Below are 20712 nucleotides of genomic sequence, written 5' to 3' on the forward strand. Positions count from 1 at the left end.
GACATTTTTAACAAAGCGAGACACGCGTCCTGGATCCCATCACTGAACATAATCCATCCATTCAGTAAAAACGCTTGTGACAAAATATTTACGTCAAGTCAATCTCCACAAAGTGTAAATATGCCGACAAAGACTGAACATAATTTAGTCAAGAATATCAACTAAAGGATGATTTAAATTCTTACTAACAACTTATAAAATGTGATAATCCTGTTTTAACTAGTAATTGTATTACGGAAAGGTATTGGTTAATTAGTGAGAATTATTTCACAAAATCTTGGTTGGATATTAAAATGTATTAATTTCATGCAAATTAACTTCCAAATCGGTGTTATGAAACTGGAAATTTACATAAACTTTCAATGGTCAGTCATAGTCGTCACAATAAAAGCAAAACTAAATTAAATAAGCACAATAATTGATCCTAATAAAATGATGTTACTAAAATTAGAACGAGACTTGATTAATAACATACATTACACAATTCAATTGACTCACGCTTTCAACTATGAAAATACGAAATCTCCACAAAAACCCCTTCTGATAAAGCGAAAACTGTCACAACTTATTTCAATAATATGAATTGTAAATTTCAACGAGATAGTAATTTTTTACACATATTCTACTAAACTATTGACTTCCAAATTAAAATGAAGCATTTCATTTTTACACAAACTATTGATTACTTTTAAGATTATTGCATTGCACAAATTGACCTTATAATATGAACAGTGGCAATATCTTAAATCTATTTATCATTTATTAATATGAATAGAAAAACTTGAAAACAGAATAGTAAAAATAATGTTCTGTCCTTTATTTTACTGTCATACAAATAGTTTAAGTGTATTTATTCATAACCTCAAGGTGAGATTACGGAAAATATTTGTAACTCAGGATAAAAGTGATGTATTATCTAAGTTGGAAGTTTCAATAATAAAGCTTTCATTGCCTTTTTGGACAACACCATCAGCATATACTTTAATGACAAATGAACTATTAGAATTTTTCCACAATCGGCTACTTGTTTTATATTGACTGGGAATTCGGTCAATCGTCGTCCATAACGGTGTTGTCATTATTTTAATGTTTGTTTTAACTGTTTTCAGTTGCGAAATAACTCCATTAGTTCACCTCTCAATGAAGTATGTGTTAGTAATGTTGTCTACAAGGGCGATGAAAGCTTCACAATTAAACTATTCAGCTCAGAGAATGCAACACACCAGCAGCGTCTAAACATGATAATTTAGCAGTTGGAAATTGTCAACAGGAAATCTTCTATTAAAACATCATGGGAAATCGATGAATATTATAGGCTTAACACCTACATCATAATCATAGATGTTATCACAAATCTGTGGCTGACCACCTGAAGAACTTGCTTATACTACTTTTCTTTACAGTTGCATGGACTCCGTGTACATTAAATTATATGGAGCTTAACAATCAAAGTATATGTTTTTGTACTCAAACTATTTTATGGAAGCTAGAGGAATCGCAAGCCGATTTTTAAAAATCAAGTCAACAGCGCAAAGTATGATCCAAAACCTAATTATTTTAGGTGGAAATTTTCAAATTAATGAGTTACAATTTTCTCAAGGATGATTAATTCATAAGGGTTTAGAATGTCTCCTTATCAATATGTGATTGCACTTTGATCAATTGGTGGCTATTTGAACTGCGTAGCTTACTGGACAATTCTCCAACATTTGACTTGATAGGATACTGGATTTGAGTTTTAGTGTCGACATCAACAATGGAATGTAGGCACATTAAGTTAATAAGTCCCAAATGAGACGAAATGTGTATTCTGGACTCCGCACAGCTCATTACAACACAAATTTACTGAAATTTGTTCAAGATAATTAACTAAAACCGTTAAAGCAAAATTTATGAAACGTTTATATCGATAGTAATATCATCAATTTATTTTCTTGATAACTGATTGTGAACGTTTCATTAACAGGAGATTAGTGGCTTAAAACCTGAAAATAAAATGAAGTGAATACGACAATCCTTAGTTGACTTGAAAACCATTAACAAATGAGTAAAGGATAGTTTTACGATATATATATTCATGTAGTTACCAGTTAATGCGTAATCCGTAGTTGAATCAACCAGATCTAAAGTTTTCTCAATTTCATTTTCACGATATAAATATGTGCATAAAATTGGTCCAAAAATGTCATCCTAAATTTAATTAGGAGAAAAAAGCACAAATGTCAATATAAATAAAATAAATATCCATATACATAGAATCAGATTCTATCTAAGTCATTTGATGAAATGAATTTGACGAATGAAAGAATAACTCATTATATAAGACTTATGTAATATATGCTGATTAGAATTATTCTATTTAAAATATACTTTTAACATAATGATTGAATAATTCAGTGTAATATAAGAATGTAAAAATATCAAAACGAAATCAACTTGGATGTAAGTCATTCAAATAAATTTTACAACGTAATATATCCTAACTAAATGACTTAGTTCGTCTATTTTTAAGATAAGAAGAGAAAATTAGAATAAGGTATAGTTTTATATAAGAACTCTCGTCTAAATTAGAGCGAATAGTTTCCCAGTATTTTTTGTTATAAACGGTAGGATACTTGTTATAACAGTCTTTTCACTTTTTACACGTATGTGGGACGTTAATTTACCTTAGACGAATAACTACACTAGATTCCCTCCCAGTGTCTATTCTACAGGACTTTAACACAACTCAGATCAAGAACACGAGGTTAGCCTGACTAGAACGTCAATATATTTCCACACCGAAATCCGACACAATCCAACAACAAGAACAGTCAATCAATAATAATCAGGATAGGGGAACATATAACACCTGTCACCCTATCTAATGTCTGACTCAGCAAAACAACCAATCATTATCCTCCTCGCCCACACATCAAGTTCATTAATCAGTGATAACCGCTAAATAATTGCAGAATTACTCGAAATTTATTGTGTAACACCCCTCCACCTTTTAAATAAGTGATCATACCAATATTTATGCAAACTTATTCATACATATGATTACATAATTTCGATATAAATACAATTGTACAGTATTTGAAAATGAAAAGAAAATATTCCTCATTGAAATATTTGTTTTACTTCTAAATGAGAATTATGAATTCACAAGGGGGTTTTTGTGGAGATTTTAGTAATTTTATAGTTAAGATCATGAGTCAATTCATAAGGAAGTTATAAAAAGTAAACAAATGAAGTGTTAATTAAATCCTTTATGTCTTTATCACACATAGAATTAAATGTCTATGGACAATGCCATCAAGTTAAGCATTTCGAGGTTCAAGTCACATGCAACCTATTCAATAGTAAATTATAAGCAAAGATAAAAATTTTAATCATTCAATCAAAGTTTAGATTTCACATTAACTCACATCTATCCATGTATACACAGTTGACATAAGAATATTCTACACATAGCATTTTACCTTTGATCTAAATGACTGTTGGGACCCCCAGAGAATTCCTCGATAAGTTCTTCAGAGGCCAAGAGTAGACTAGGAACATTTTGTCAAATAAGCATGCATTAGAGGCCTCCTAGGAACTACTAGGAAATTAATGGATTGTGTGCTACACTGATTGGATTACCTTACTACTAAATTAAAAAATATCTTCAGAAGTTCCCAAAGGTTAAAGATTACCAGTAAAAGATAAATACTGCTGTCCTTTGCACATAAACGAACCTAGAAGTAAAGCTTTTCTTCTTACTTCAGGCCTTCTCCTCACCGTCCAGAGCCTGAGTGTAGGCGAATCCCGGAGATCTAAGAATCGACTATGAAGTTTCTATTAAGCGTTCGAGTAACAGATTTACCGACGACTCTACGATGAAAAGAGTAGTTTTTTTTGGATATACCACTTCATTTTTTAAAATTGTATTAGCAAAGAAAAAGTTCATTATTCTTTGAAGAAGTGGCTTGAACTAAGCTTTGAAATATAAGAAATTCGACTTCCCTACTAACTAGGACGAAATAAACTTGCTAATATGTTTGTTTTCAGTGAGATTTTAGTATGACGATCAATTTTAATTTTGGTATCCTTAATTTACACTACATGTGCATTGAGTGAGATGGATGGAAGAGGTTTGACACACACATTCATCATGCTAATATGAAAGATGAAGAATCTAAAGACATTAATAGCATTGTCGATATCAAATTCACACATGATATTACATCATGAATTGTCGAACTATCATTCTGAAATGTAAAGTGATAGAAAGTTATCGGAAGATAAATAACATTGTAAACATAATTTAAGGGCTTTAAAACAAAAGAAAATGACGTTATTTTGGTTGCTAAACAATATCGATTCACAAGTATAAACAATGATATATACCTTCATTAACTTATCTGTTGGATTATTAGTAATCAAAATTGTAGGTTGAATAAAGTAACCAACGCTATCATCCCTTTGACCACCGGCGACAACTTCAATATCTGGACAACTGGATGCATATTGTAGATAGCCAGAGATTTTATTGAATGCCTAAAATCAAATTTATATTCATTTTGTGTATAGTGGTAAATTGATGATAAAAACAATTTCTAAATAATATCAAAAAGATTTAAACATCTCATTGTATTAAATGATTCAGTATTAACCGACTTACAAACTTTTACTTGCAGTAGATCACAATCATTTCGATAGGAATGATGAAGCACATTATTATTCGAAAATATAATTAATAAGCCATTGATCTGTCTACCCAATAATATGCAGGAGAGAACTTATCTCGACATGAGCTACGACCTTGACACCGTAGACTAGCCAAATTAACCTTGAGGCTAGAAATGCGTAAATTCGAGTTGAGACTAACGACCTTGGGTAGATAGTAGAAAGTCAAAGTATTTTACCGACTCGAACTTACTGGGACCTGTAACAATTACATCGTCAAAACGGACAGCAACTCCTGGCAAATTCTCCAGCATAGTGCCCACTATCTGTTAAAAGATAGCTGATGCTAGTTTTACGCCAAAAGGTAAACGTTTACATTGGTAGAAGCCTCTTTGAGTATGTTAGCAGGATATAGATTGGACTAAAGCATGTTCCGTGCAGAATTGTGTTGAGGCGCGCTGACTGCCGCTTTTTAGCCGGTCAGCACTAGCGGATACTTGGAGGAGACTTTAGAATATTTTTATATAAAAATTATAAAGGTGTTTTTACTATGATTACTACTTCTATTCAACCTTGTTTATTCCTGTTCAACCATGTTCTGATTTGGAGACTTGTCGAGTGAAGCAGTGTCCAAGAATACTAAACATTAAGAGTAGCTAGGTCGTTATACGAGAAACCATAACAAGGTATTAATCGTTAGTAGTGGTTTGGGGGGTTGGATCAACTACTATTTGGAGATATGCGTTAACAAGATCAATTTTGGCAAAATACAACCCTCCACTTAGTTTGATAAATAAATCTCCCTTTATAGGAAGTGAATAAGTATGATCCTCTAAGGCATAATTCAGAGCAGTGAAATCAGCACATATGAGGACAGACCCATTTGCTTTTCATACAACTACTATGGAAGCAGTCCACGGTGAATCATTTACTGGTTGAATGACACCTAGTGCTTTCCATCTGTCAAGTTCTTGATCCATAACTGACAGAGGAGAATAAGGCATTGGTTGTTTTGATCTGAAGATGAGCTTTGTGTTTTGTTTTAATGACAAAAGTACTCGAGTGAACTTGCAGCAACCCAGTTTGTTTTTGGAATACAGATGATTTACGTGAGATATAGTCGGTATTTCAGAGGAAACAGAGGATTTTGGTATGGAAATACCATAAGGACAAAATGCATTAAATTTTGAAATCTTATGAGAGCATTTTTTACTGGAGGTACATGACTTGAAATCATTATGAGAACACATTGCATCGAAGGTATTTGTTTGGAAATTTTATGAAAACATGTTACATTAGAGGCATTCGATTCAGAAATATTATGAGAAATTTGGATAGATTCACAGGAAGCCTTATGAAAACATTGTTCATTTAATAAACTATTCAAGGTATCAATCTTCTTAATCCAGTCTAAGCCCAATAGATCCTAATCATGTCAGTTCGTCAAATAACAAATATCATAGAATTTGTATTCCTTGAATTGCACCTCGCACACTTCTGTTAGCTTCACTATATCTCCTGAGGCATTTCGGGGAACATGTTCGGTTGGTTGAATGGGTGGATATCCTAGCTTACGCCGTGTATTTGCAAATCGGTGTAATGTCGGAAGCCGTATCTAACTGAATACTATGGGTTTTCCACTCACTAATAAGTCTGCATACTTCCGTTGACTTTGAAATCCAACTTTGAAAGTTGCGAACGTGCTCTTGATTTGACCCGGTGAATGTCGCTTCACATTTCCACTACGACATTTTGGTTGGCATTTATTTGATGTACAATGATCTTCTTTATGACCAGTACGATGAAGGAGGCATTTATGATTCTTGAACGGACATAAATTCACAAAATGCAATGCTCCACAAAGCCGACATGGTGATGGTGATCTATTAGAAGGTTGTTGTGTGTTTGCTGTGCTTTGTTTAGAAGACTTAGAGGACTTGAGTGCATTTGCTGAACTAAAATCGGAAGATTTCACCCGATGCACCATCGCGGTATCATGTTTGAAATTTAATAACTGTTGACACTCGGTTGTGACCACTTGCAGTCATATTAGGTTCCTGCTCAATGAGAGTTGAAATAGTGGTGCGGATGTCCATATCGACTGGTTTCTTTAATCCACAGATAAAAATCAGACATTTAAATTGATCTGCTGTAATTCCATTTAGTTTAAATCGTTCGAATTCTCTATTTACTTTCCCAGGATAGGTGAGATGATCATCGAATGGCGATTTTGATAATTGAAAACACTGATACAGTGTTGAATAATGAGGACTGTTCACCAAAATTTTTAGATAATATATGGATTGTATCATTAAAAGATAAATCCAGAAGATTTTGTGGCAGGATGAAATTAACATGTTATATTCACCTGTTCCGAGTCTTCTCAGAAGTAAGCGCACTTTAGCTGCATCATCGAAATTTGAGCATTCGGCGTGGAACATGTCTCCGGAACAATGAAACCAGAGATGGAATATGATACCAGATTCAGGATGATAGTTGAACTCACAAATGGAATTTGCGATGCTTTCATATTTATCTGGCTGAAAGATTGAAGTTGGATGAAATGAGAGCTACTGTGTCAGTGCATCCAAAAGCTTCACTTGATTTGCATCACTCAACGCTTTTTAAATTTGTAGGATAGTTTTAAGTTCGTCCAAAAATATGGATATTTCCTTTCAAGGCCAGAAATGCGTGAGTCTGAAATGAGACTAACAACCCTGAGAAAAGACGAAAACTATTGTCACCTGATTGGTTGACGCGAGAGAGAGAATACGAGCTAACTGAAATACTACTCGATTTATTTCCGATTCCCAATCCCCAATTCCAATTCAGATTAGTATAAAACTCTAGATGAATAAACAGATGACTAACATTCCTAACAGCAGGATCTATCTTCAGTGACGTTATTTCACTTAATTCAAAGCTTGTAAAATACTAAAATTTAGTTTTGTCCCTATTTTATTCTATAAATCATAAGCTTTCGTTTGATGCATGATTCACTGTTATACCTTTTCTGTTATAAAGCTATTGTAATTTAAACGTTAAGTTTGGTACCCTATTTTTCTATGTTAATGTCTAGTTTGGACATGATATTTTTCTGATTCGAAAATGAAGAAAGTTTGAGCGAACAAATGTTTGTGTGCTGTAGTTATGTTAGTCATCTCCCGTGTATAATATTGGGTAGATAAATCAAGTACGTAACAGTTGGGCAAATATTTCTAATACAATTAGGAAAACAACGAACGGAGTAGGATATTCTTAATTTTTTTTAAAATGACCCAAATAAATTGAGGCATAGAAGAGCGAAATAACAACAGAAAGGAGCCAATAGACTGGGAGATTCGGAAAATTGAAATTCGTAGGAGATAAATTAGAAAAAGAAAAGTGGTTATTTTCATGAGTACTTTATAATCAATGATTTTTATTTATTTAAACACATAAATATTGGTACAAGGAAGCACCAGATAAATATGCGCTTCACAAATCTCATTCGATTTATGTGAGGGCTGTGATACTGCCCAGGTGCCCAGACTGAAGCAGGTGGTTTTCTTAGGGGGCCACACCCGGAGCCTTTGACCTGAATGTCTGATCCACAAGGCAGTGGAGCATCTTAAGGAGATGCAGTCCCATGGTAGCCGGTGATCAACGGTTGATTCGTACGCCATTTGTTTCCTCAGGATACTGGAGCCCATGTGCACCATTGGTTTGGAATCAGGGTTTTCCAACTCCCCTAGGTGAACTTTCCATGTCCACCAACCCGGTTAAAGCGCCGGACATTCGCTTTTCGTCCTCTCACTTTCGTAAACAACACCCCCGCCACGAGAAGGCAGTGAGTAGGACTTCCCTGGCAGAGGCTATAATATTCGCTGGCCATATGAGAGCATTTCGAGAGGAAGGGCGGACTCTCCCCACTCTCGGCCGTACCAGGGCAATGATTAGACTAAATTATGTATCCAAATCAATCACTATATGATACACAAATTCGCATTTTACTCTAATGGATAGATCAGTCGAGAGACTGAGACAACCAGATTAGTTGAAATTTAACTATTTAATTATGTATTTTAGTACACACTTAAGTCATGCCCTCCACACCTTTTTATTAGCTTATTTATTACGTAAAGACTCGCGTATATGGCTGGGAGTCTCACACTTCAAGTGTGATATTATCCGGTAGCCCAAACAGAGAAAGGTGGAGCGAGGTCTTAACCTGTCACTTAGTAGCTAAAAACTAAAATCCTTAACCCGTGAGCTACTGTACCGTCACTAACCTTACCCGGTTGCTTACACGAAAGTTTGGAACTGTAACCAAGTAGTTGAGGTTGAAATCCTGTAGCCATGAATTTGTTATCAAAGATTCCAACACAACTCAGATAATAATTTACCCTTGTTTCTACTATAATTAAGTGATCGTAAAAACCCCTTACAAATATTATAATAACACTAACTGCTCACAGTATGATCAATAACTGCAGATGTAAATGTATCTGAATCGAGTGGTGATCCAATTTTCAATTGTTCATAATGACCAAGTAAAAGTTGTTTGAATTTTGGCCATAAATTTTCTGGTACATAAAGTCGACTACATGCGCTACATTTTTGACCAGAATATTCAAATGAACTTCGGATAGTGCCTAGAGCAGCTTCTTCCAAATTTGCAGATGGATGTATAAAATGATAATTTTTGCCGCCACATTCTGAAACACAATTTTATAGAATAAATTATATATATATATATATATATATATATATATATATATATATAAGAGGTCGAGAAGCTGTCAGTTCCAAAGGTAATACTAGCAGATTAGATTTAACTGACAAGCGAACAAAACACAAAACGATAAACTAAACACAATATTATTTACTGAAAAAATGAGTCACAGATCGAGGTCCCCGGCTTGCACAGACGAGCAGTTGATCTCAGGGACTGTGCTCAGGACAGCACTAATGGTATCAGGAGAATAAGGTATGCGGAACAGAGAATCAGCGTTTGTATGTCGACTTCCAGATCTGTACTCGCACGTAAAATCAAACTCTTGCAACCTCTCTTGCCAGCGAGCCACTTGACATTTTGGCTCGCGAAACGAAGCCATTGGAGTGCACCATGGCCTGTGTATACACGAAAAGAGCGACCAAAGAGGTTGTGACGGAAATTTTGCAAAACTTTAACCAGAATCAGTATCTCATCGCATTGTAGAATGTCTCGTTTCCCTTTGATCTAGCTGCCGACTAGCGTACGCTATGACCCGTTCCTGTCCATCTTGTGTTATTTGAAACAGCACTGTTTCGATAGCTGACGAGATAGCATCCATACCAAGTATAAACTCATCCCAATTAACCGAAGTATTCGGAAAAGCTGGTATGGGTGAGACAGTAAGACGTGACTTCAAAGTGTTGAATGCCTGTTGGTACTCTGTGGTGCACAAAAATTTTAGTCTTTTATGTGTCAGGTGGTGTAAAGGTGCTACCAAAGATGTGAAATCGCGTACGAAGCGTCCATAGTAGGGAGCGAGTCCTAGAAAGCTGCAGATATCGGCTGTGGTCAGTTAATAATGGCATTAGTTTTTTCCTTATCTGTCCCTACTCCTTCTGAAGTAATGCGGTATCCCCAAAAGAGCACCTTTCTGCAAGAGCCAACATTTAGATGGTTTCACCCTCATGTCGTTCTGCTTAAGAAGTTGGAAAACTGCTCTCAAATTAGGATTATGGTGTTCGGGCGTGCTGGGGAAGTGACTGTGCAAACGAACCACTTGAAGAAAGCAATTGCACCTCTAGCTTTTATAGGAATGTCAGAAATTATATGTCATGTACAAAGTAATGAACAAATAACGAAGAGTGCATGTCTCTCAACTGTTTCTTCACTCCAATGATGTAGCTCTGTTTTCGTGGAGAATATCCCTGGAAACCGGACGGCTACTGTACAACAGTTCATTAACACAGGTGACCACATGCCGCTACGTTGCAGAGTGTCAGTGCATTATCAGCCACAGCTCAACTCAATGACAAGAGATGTTAAAAAAGATTATTGTACCTACCTCATCACCCTGGACCTCACCCACCGTTTTAGTAAAGGAAGAAGATTATTCTCTGTAGTCATGTGTAGATTACCGTCGTCCTAATGCTGTAACGAAACGCGAATCCTTTCCGCTCCCACGGATTGATGCTACGCAAGAAGCCATGAAAGGCATTTACTGGTCTTCCACTTTAAATATTACATAAGGGTAGTTAGCAAGTGGGAATATGACCTCAGGAAAACGAAAGACAGAAAATACCATTTACCAGAGATTTTGGTAGTCATTCATCCACGGATATATAACGGTATTTCGCAAAAATTGTAACACGTGTTACTCCATAAAGTCACTCCAGCAAACACCCCGTGCACCGTTAACCCCAACGACGACAGCATAGCCACATCAGTGAGTTGGCATTGATATTATGGGACCACTTACAACAAAGAAGAACGGAAACCACTACATACTAGTGATGGTAGACTATTTTAGCGAATGGTGTGAAGACATTCTCATTACACAACAAGATACCCTAACGGTTGCACGAGCTTTCATTGATCATGCTAGATCTTGGGAGTCCGAAAAACATATACTACCGCGTACCATCCGGAAGGTAATGTTTCGGTGGAAAGAACAAACAAGATCATCAAGGCCCTTCTACAATCGTTCATCAGTAAGACGGAGTGTTATTAAACCAACCAATGATATTCGTTCTGAGAGAAGAATATATCGTTGCTGTATCAAACATGTAATATGAAACACAGATATTAGCACTGAAAAACACTGAGTCTGTTTTAAAATTTGAGGCATTTCAATAACACTCTGTAGTCCACATCAAACATAGAACAATCTTACAAAAACTGAATAGATTAAAAAATCCACATTATTTTCAACATTTCAGTTATAAAACTACATTAAAAGTACTAATTGACAATTATATTTATTAGATAATTATATGCAAAACAGGTACATACTATGATATTTTTTATTATAAACTGAGAAATTTTTGAAAATCATCACCACGGCACTAGACATCTTTTTCACTCCAGTTTGAAGTTCATTAGCAGTGGGTATCTAAAATCCCGTACGGTATGGAACTCACCATGACTATTAGATCTCACGGAAGTACGATGTTGATCGATCAGGGTGAAAGCCTAATGGACCGTAAGTTTCCCAAAGTTTTGTCTTAAAGTCTTATTCGAGTTACCTTAAAAAATTTACTTATTACACAATCCTTGTATTTTAATTTTCGGTATTGTTCGGAACACATTGACAATATCGACTCTTCTTTGGATGAGCTACTGATTAAATTGATCAACTCATAATACATTGTTTTTAGTAGAAGAATTAAAAATGGATGTTTCATGTATTAAGAAAAAGAAAGCGTATTCCCACCAGTGATGTAGAAAAAGTTCAACTACTTAACTGATTTGTTCAGGAGATTGCAACACACAAGTCTGATATTGTAAGTATTATTAGACTTAGCAAAATGTAACAGTATTCCTTCAAAAAACAATCTATACATTGAAATAATTATTTTTTTCCGTAGTCAAGTACTTCAATAAAACTAGATTAAATCGAATCAATAATTTGACTGAACAATTTTTTAATGCATACGTGAAGACAATATGTAAAATTCAACAGGAAATGAAATATTAAGCGCTTCACCAAACCGACTTTATAACTTACCACCTATAGTTCTTGGATAACCACGATACTTATCAACGTTGTCGCCAATCACTCTCAATATAGTACGAAAGGTTCTAAAATGTAAACCATAATCCCTAGTAAAAGTGCAACAGTAGGAAAATCGAAGTGGAAAACATTTGCAGTCGAAACCTTCCTATTGACAGATAATTCCCATTTAAACATTAAAAACATGAAATTCAGAAAAGGGATCTCCTTTCAACGAATTTATTATCAAGCTGTACAATCGTATATATATGAAGTTTTTTTATGTCCCAGAGATACGTTACGTTCTAGTTCACTAAGTCAGGAATTATTAGCATCGATACAATTGAGTGCATGACGTTTGAGTGTTTTTCCATTGGGGTGAATGTGGTTTCGCCTTGATACCCTCCAGAAATGTTTAGGATAATTACTACTTTCGATACAGCTTTCGAAAAAATTGGTCTCACGTTTCACTAACGCAAGTTTGACGGTGTAACGTAAGAACTGTCGTTAGATAAACATAAACAATTTGAGGACTATGTTACTAATGTTACTGAAAAACAATCACAAAAAGCTAAACGTAAACACTTGGAAACATTGCAACAAGTAGACGTAATTAGGAAGTTTCCAGAACATCCCGAAAAGTATGTATTTCATCATTCTTCTATTAAACTTTCGTCAGTCCAAATGCAGGCTTTATCATTGGGTCCAAAGTTCTGTAATAGCACCTCCAAAACCAGGAGACTTCATACGTAAATACAACTCAAAAATCTACCAAATCAAACTCATGATCTTGTGCTGACATCTCCACAAGTTCTTCAGAGTTTTAAATCCACATTACTGGACTGTAATAATGGATGTATTAATATGCAGTGTAGTAAGAATAACTTATTAACAAAGAACCATTTGGATCAGGTAATGCTCCTGAAAAGAAATAAGTATTTTATCCTAGGTAAACCTGGCAAATGAGCTGGTATAGTACTACTTGATCGCTAAGAATATTTGGATACAATGATGTTAATCCTAGAGGATGATATTAAATTTTCCAAACCTAAAAGAGAGGTAGACAAAACACCACAAATTGAAAAACAGCTAACGGATGTTGTTAAAAATCTTAAGGATAAGGGGATTATAACTCCAGACTTATATGATCACATACGTTCAACGGGTTTGATCATCCCGCGCTTATATGGACTACCGAAAGTACGTAAACCTGGTTTACCGTTACAACCTATTTTGGATATGTCGAGTTCATCATACCATCGAATCGCCTAATGGCTGGCTGAAAAATTGAAACCAGTTAGAAGGCAAGTATCTAAATATTATGTTCATGATACTTTTCAATTTATTGATAGTGTTAAGGACGTTAATACTTCCAGAAAACGCATGTTCTCGCTTGACGTTAATTCTTTGTTTACTAGTGTACCTTTAACGAAAACGATATGCTAAATATGTGAGTATATTGATTCTAACAACATAGATCTATGTTTGCCGACTAACCACTTGAATGAACTATTGTTACGTTGTACCTTTAATGTCCAATTCAGTTTCAACAATGAAATATATAGACAAAGAGATGGAATTGCAATGGAGTCTCCATTGGGTCCAATTTCAGCAGACTGTTTCATGAAAAAACTGGAAAATGATCAACTCAGTTCTATGATTCATTGATTTCATCTATACGTAAGGTACATGGACGACACATTTGTCATTTGTGATGATAATATTGAGTTAGAAGATATCTTACACTCTTTCAACACATGCCACCCTTTTTTACACCTCTGACCTTTAATTATTGTAATAAAAACATTTTATTCACCTTACTACATTCACGTTATAATTCATTACTAACTTATTAAGTCTATTGTTATTATTCGTATTACGTAATCTAACATTATAACCTTTCGATTGCATCATCATAGTCATCCCTGGTTCATGTCCTCACGAAACTAGTACTTTAACATAAAAAAAATTCATATATATACGATTGTACAGCTTGATAATAAATTCGTTAAAAAGAGATCCTTCGCTGAATTTCGTGTTTTTAAAACCTTAAGTATATCAAATCTTTAGGTGAATTCTGAACTAAATGGCACAGAGACTAAACACGTACTTTTAAAACTGGCTTAATCATTACACGGCAACAAAGAAGCTTACAATGGGCAAGGTAACAACACATCAACCGTTGGGTAAAACAGTAGAAGATAAAAAGAACCGATCTCTTAAAAGATAACCTTCATAGATTTAAGAGAAGATACAATTATCGTGTAACACGTCTGTCATTCAGTTAGTAACAGTTGGTGACAGCAGCGAATGAAATGATATAGAAGAAAATAACTATTAAGAAGAGAGAAAGAAAATGTGGTTAGCAGGTTGAAGGCGGTTTCTGTGAGACTGAAAAATTAGAATTACAAAACTAAAGAAACTAAGGTGTTCCAGCATTTCCAACTTCTCGTCTAAACTGTAACAAGACAGTTTGAACATTCGAAACCACAACACCATACTACTCTACAAGTCAAAGGTTTTTAGTGACTATTGTCTAACCCCAATATGATTGAATGATGATAATGCTAGTGAAATATACGGCCTATTAAACTTCGTATATCTTCTGAAGACTAATAACGTTACTACAACAGAGAAATAAAAAGTTGGATAGAAGTTGCATCTAGGAGATGTATATTTCAAATATTCGTGTGAGTGGATAAACTGAACAAGTGAATGTGTAAATTAAGTAGATGCAGAAAGGAGTAGCTGCAAAAAATCACTCAGTGAATAATGAGTGATTTATTCTTTATATAAAGTGAAGAATGTATACGTTACAAAATAACCAATTAGGGTTAAAGTTAGAAGTGAATAATCAACACGAGCTCATATGGGAAATATACGAGTGATATAGACAAATGGAGATAGACATTCACGCATATAATATAATCAATAAAGTTATAATTGTATATCTAAAAGTAAATAAAAGGTTGCACGACAATTTGTATTAGTCTGTTATATTAATTAAAAATATGACCGTAAATTCATCAAGTATTTACGCTTAATGTGGTCAAGGGTCAATACACATAACGTTTACCAGTGAATAATTTCAAAAAATTAATAAATGATTTATAAATAAATTAATATATTTGTAATATCCCAATGAGTAGAAAAATTAAATTTTCTGACGTTTCGTGACTTAGTGTAAGCCACTTCTTCAGAGAATAAATAACCAAATTAACATTAATCCAAGTTTAAATAGTACAACGGAACAATCCAAGAATATTAGGTGATCAATCAAAAAACAGGTCTGAATAGATCAATGTCGTGTCATTTCATTTCGTTCAAAGTGATTCAAAAGGGATATGTATGTAATTTTGTGTGTATGTATGCATTGTTAATGACGAAAAATGTGTGACCTTTGTAATGACAAAGGATAGAGTTTAATTTGTAATGTAATGGTGTGAGATTGTAAATAATATTAGACTGGTTGACTAGGATAGATAGTCCAAGTGGGATGTATGGTAAGGCCTTCTTTTCTATTGAGGGCAGTGGGATTAAGCATTATATGGAAAGCTTCCGCTATCAAAACTTGGTAATGATACCTAATAAATGATTTAGTTTTAAGTAATATTATTTTTCAATAGATGGACTCAATGTTTTAGTGTTATTATCATCATGACGAATATAGGTTGAACAAAGCCTTCCAAATGATTCGAGATCGAAAACAAGACGATTAGCCAGAAGAAAAGACCATTCTGATGGTAAAAGAACGGACTTATATACAAACTACTAACAAACATAATGACTGAGTGTTCTAAAACGATTAGACAATATTCATTTTGTAGGTTTCAGACTCTCCAATGAATAAAAACATACCCATCAGTATTAGGTTTTGACACATGAACAACACTAAAACCTTTGTTCTTTGATCCCATTTTATATCAGTTATTTATATCAATAAAATAAACAAAAAGACTATCCTCACTTCGTGCTTCCAGTGAAGTTGATACCAGCAAGTTGAGGGTGCTCACAAATTACTTTACCAAATGTTGGGCCATCTGCTGGGACAAAGTTGATTACGCCAGGGGGTAAACCTGCTTCGCGGAATAACCTTTAGAATTACATAATAAAGAAACAGGAAGATATGAGAGCCAACGTTGTAAAGTGTAGCATATAATTGAGAATAAACACGTACAATAAATCCATAAACTATTTAGTTCGTCAGACATATTCTTATTATTATGGCACTCACTAAGTATAGTTTTATGTACTCGGCTTTCAACCAAACTGCGCGAAGGTTGGCGATACCACCTGATTCCCAAGACCAAAGGGGAGCAGTGTTTGAACTTGGAACACAATGGGTGGAATCAGAGTGTTTTAACCACTAATCCACAGCACCATGACCAGATTAGTAAACATTCTTATTCAAACACATAAACATTGGTACAAGGAGGCACCAAATAGATATGCGCCACATAAATCATTCGATTTGCGTGAGGGCTGGGATACTTCCTGGGTGCCCAAACCGAGGCATGTGGTTTTCTCAAGGGGCCACTTCCCAACTCTTTGACCTAAAATTCTAATCCACAGGGCAGTGGAGCAACGTAAGGAGATGCAGTCCTATGGTAACCGGTGACCAACAATAGGTTCATACTCCACTTGTTCCCTCAGGATACTGAAGCCCATCTGCACCATTAGTTTGGAATCAGGGTTTTTCAACTCACCAGGTGGACACGGAGCGCCGGACATTCGCTTTCCATTTTATCAATTCCGTAAACGACATCCCCGCCACGAGAAGGCAGTGAGTAGGACTTCCCTGTCAGTGGTTGTATGCACGTGGCCATGTGAGAGCATTTGGAGAGGAAGAGCTGACTCTCCACTCTCAGTCGTACCAGCGCGTTTGGGGGCGATTAGTAAACAAATTGTTTATAGTCCCAACACATACAAGTACCAAAACTGTTAACTCGTAATACCGTCTAGTTAAAACTTAATTGACACTAGCTGTGCATTTATGCAATCGTAAATTATTATATTTTAGTTTAGTTTACCTGACGAAAATTTTGCTCCAACTTTTCTTTTAAAGAGTGCTGTCAATAAAATAGTGATATGAACTGAAAAAATACGGGAAAGTGAGGAGTAAACAAGTAATTTAATTGTCAAATTTGAAAGCAGATGAATGATACATCAGCACCATAGGGACATATTTGAACTACTACACCAATGGGTTTTATTCACTGATTAACACTACAAAACAGACAAACTAAATATTTATCAGAGTAGACTGTTATTCTTTTATTTATTTATTTAAACACATATTGGTACAAAAGGGCACCAGATACATATGCGCCACACTGTTATTCTACCATTTTGCATAGTAGTGCATAGTATTCGTTATCCATTCACTGAAAGTAGGTTAGTGAAAACCATATTTTACAAACTACAGTAGCTCTTAGCCAATGAAAATGTTTTGTTAAATATTAAACCAACCGAATCCCGTATAATATAAATACTTCTATTATTATTTCAAAATTTTGATATGAGAAATACAACTTATGGATATCTCCATTATGAACTGAAGGTTTTCAATATCTTTGGCTACCAATATTCCCATGGTTTGCTGAAACTAATGAAAGAACTATACTAAAATTTAGTGGTCTGGATTTGAGGAAATCGGTGATCGATCAATCATAATACGCGTCAGTTATCAGAATTACGAAGGACACCCGATCGACAGCGCAGTTTGGTGGTAGAAAAACCATTTGTTTGTAAGTATATTAACGAAGATTATTAAATCCTTACAAACCCACAGACCTTAATTGATGTATCCATTCACAAACGTTAGTACACATCATAAGGTCAGATTTACCAAGAAATACTTCTGTTTGAACAGAAAAATAGACAATATGGCTAATGTATGACTACTACAAATTATCTCCAAAAATGATATCGTAAAAATATGTCCCAGTGAACTTCTTACCTGTAAACAAGGTAATTAGAATATACGGATGTATCAGAGGGTTTCCAAATCACAACATTCCCCATTAAAGCTGGGGCACTTGCTAGGTTCCCTGCAATAGCGGTAAAATTAAATGGTGATATAGCAGCCCAAAACCCCTTTAAGGAAAAAAGACAGCAAATAATCGTAAGGGATGAATAATGACAATTACTTCATTTGCTCGGTAAACTACTTTATTCTTTGCATCCTGGGTATTGATTGGTTTATATCGCAGAGCTTCCTGTGGTTAAGAAGAGATTTGAACTTGAAGTAAATACATACTGAGGCAAATTGCACATTAAAACGCAAGAAATCTGCTAATTCTGCAGCCGCGTCAATCTCAGCCTGAAAAATTGTTTTTGCCTTAAAGTGGGAATAGCTTAGAATATAAAGTATATGGTCTCACTTGACCGAGTATAGTTGATGCCAACAATTCCATGCGATATTTATCACTAACAAGGTCCGCTGCTTTTAAGAATACCTTAGCGCGTTCATCAAAACTTGTACGTGACCACGTTTTGCGAGCTATTAAACAAGACTCAATTGCACTTTTGATTTGCTCTCCTGAGGCATGATAAAAATTGGCCAATGTTTTCGAATGCTCAAATGGCTTGATTCTTCCCATTAAAAAAAACACTTTCTTGACATACCAAAATCTGCCTTCGAGGTTGTCCGGATGATAACTCGTTTGAATCAATGCATATAGGCACATGATAAGGCCCGTTCGAAATCATAGTATCCAACGTACTATCCAACCTCTGACGTTCCGTACTACCAGGCTTATGCAACAGAACTGGTTCGTTTGTGACCTGGAAAAGTCTGCTCAATAGTTTTTGATACTGCCATTTCGGAACACAACGACAAACGTTACACGACCTACAAATAATTTGCAGAAGATAAGATACTGTGGTTGGAAAATCAGGAATAGAAGAAACTTATATTAATAAGCCTACGATATAGGTATGATCTTTAGACATAAAGTACCCTGCAATCGCGATGATATGGTGTATATACATATACGTAAGTAAAGGGTTATTGAGGTGAAAGTACCAGATCAAACATGGGTTTTTAATTACTTTAATAACTACACATATCTCTGCTTTTGAAGCACCAAAAATATAACTAACCTTCCAACTTAGAGGAATATGTGGAGCAATTTAATGGAAGTCGTATTAGACATTTCGAGAAAACGTTCAAAAAACCCCAATATTCGCACACAATGTTGGGGTTTTTGCAAAAACATTCCATACAATTCACACCACGTTTACACAAACTGGAGAAATCTAATCAACGTCATTAAGACATTCCGGGAATTTCCACATGTAATAAATGCACCTCCCCACTATTCGTAACCGGAGTTTTATATTTTCACAAACTTGACGCCCTTAGAAAACTAGTCATTTACTAGTTATCATAAGAAAATATTTTTGTACCAGACCTCTCTGCATCAGTCAGTCTCAGCTACAAAGTAGGACCAGGCACATATATACATCGATCCAAGTTGCCACAGCCCATTAGCACAAGATGAACACCAAATTCATAGAAGTAGTTACTTCAATGGTAGTAATATATAAAAGATTGTGTATAAGGATATAGTACAGGAAGAATTAGGTCGTAGAAAGAAAAATATAAAGCCATTTCAATCTCAGAGTTTAGGGGGAGACAATGAGTGTGTGCACCGACGCCATTGTGATCTATTCAGGGCCATGTCACGCAAAGTCTCTAACCTTGGCTACGATAGTCGCGCAGACTCCAGCTAAGTACTCTGCATCTACCAACATGGCTCAGACTAGAAGTTAGTGACTTCAAGCTCTGATGCCACGTTTTGGTTTGGTCGCCCCTAACCTTCTTCCAACCGTCTCCAACACTAGTCAGCATTGAGTGCCATGGTAGTTGGTGCTTGGGCATGCTTAACACGTGACCCAACCATCTTAGTCGATGTATATTCACAACCTTATCAACTTATCATTATGCCCTGACACCCTGGCGTCTAACCTCACTATTACTTATCCTGTGATACCAGCAGATGCAAGCAAAATTTCTAAGACATCTGTCATCAAATACTAGTAACTTACGAGTACCTCTACTCTTAATGACTACACGTCGACAACCTCATTTATCTTGGAAGTCTGATCAGCCCTAATGGGTTGGTATCTGACAAAATCTTAGCGCGGATTCAAAAAGCTCATTTGGCTTTTGCCAACTTACCTCACCTATAGCAAAGGCGAAATATCCATCTATCAATTAAGGAATGAGTACAATGTGCAGCAGTTCGTTCTGTTCTACCTTACAGCTGAGAAACGTGGCCATTAAGAGTAGAGGACACTTGTAAGTTACTAGTATTTGATGAAATGTCTTAGAAATATTGCTCACATCTGCTGGGATTATTGACTAGATGCT

General features: G+C 35.3%; 1 protein-coding gene across 1 annotated transcript in view; it reads right to left on the reverse strand.

Moving 5' to 3' along the window:
* Smp_065060 (putative aldehyde dehydrogenase) overlaps positions 1 to 19194 on the reverse strand; it is a 22614-nt gene extending 3420 nt beyond the window's left edge. The window contains exons 1-10 of the mRNA XM_018796053.1: positions 18963 to 19194; positions 18719 to 18922; positions 18595 to 18675; positions 18485 to 18553; positions 18295 to 18431; positions 16303 to 16428; positions 12351 to 12424; positions 9106 to 9347; positions 4372 to 4521; positions 2088 to 2190 (exon numbers count right to left, since the gene is read on the reverse strand). Coding sequence (XP_018650304.1) covers positions 2088 to 2190; positions 4372 to 4521; positions 9106 to 9347; positions 12351 to 12424; positions 16303 to 16428; positions 18295 to 18431; positions 18485 to 18553; positions 18595 to 18675; positions 18719 to 18922; positions 18963 to 19046 — 1270 coding nt within the window. The 5' untranslated portion in view covers positions 19047 to 19194. The remainder of the gene's footprint in view (positions 1 to 2087; positions 2191 to 4371; positions 4522 to 9105; positions 9348 to 12350; positions 12425 to 16302; positions 16429 to 18294; positions 18432 to 18484; positions 18554 to 18594; positions 18676 to 18718; positions 18923 to 18962) is intronic.
* Positions 19195 to 20712: the final 1518 nt, after the last annotated feature.

This window comes from Schistosoma mansoni, chromosome 2 (genome assembly GCF_000237925.1).
Source record: "Schistosoma mansoni strain Puerto Rico chromosome 2, complete genome".
Taxonomy (NCBI): domain Eukaryota; kingdom Metazoa; phylum Platyhelminthes; class Trematoda; order Strigeidida; family Schistosomatidae; genus Schistosoma; species Schistosoma mansoni.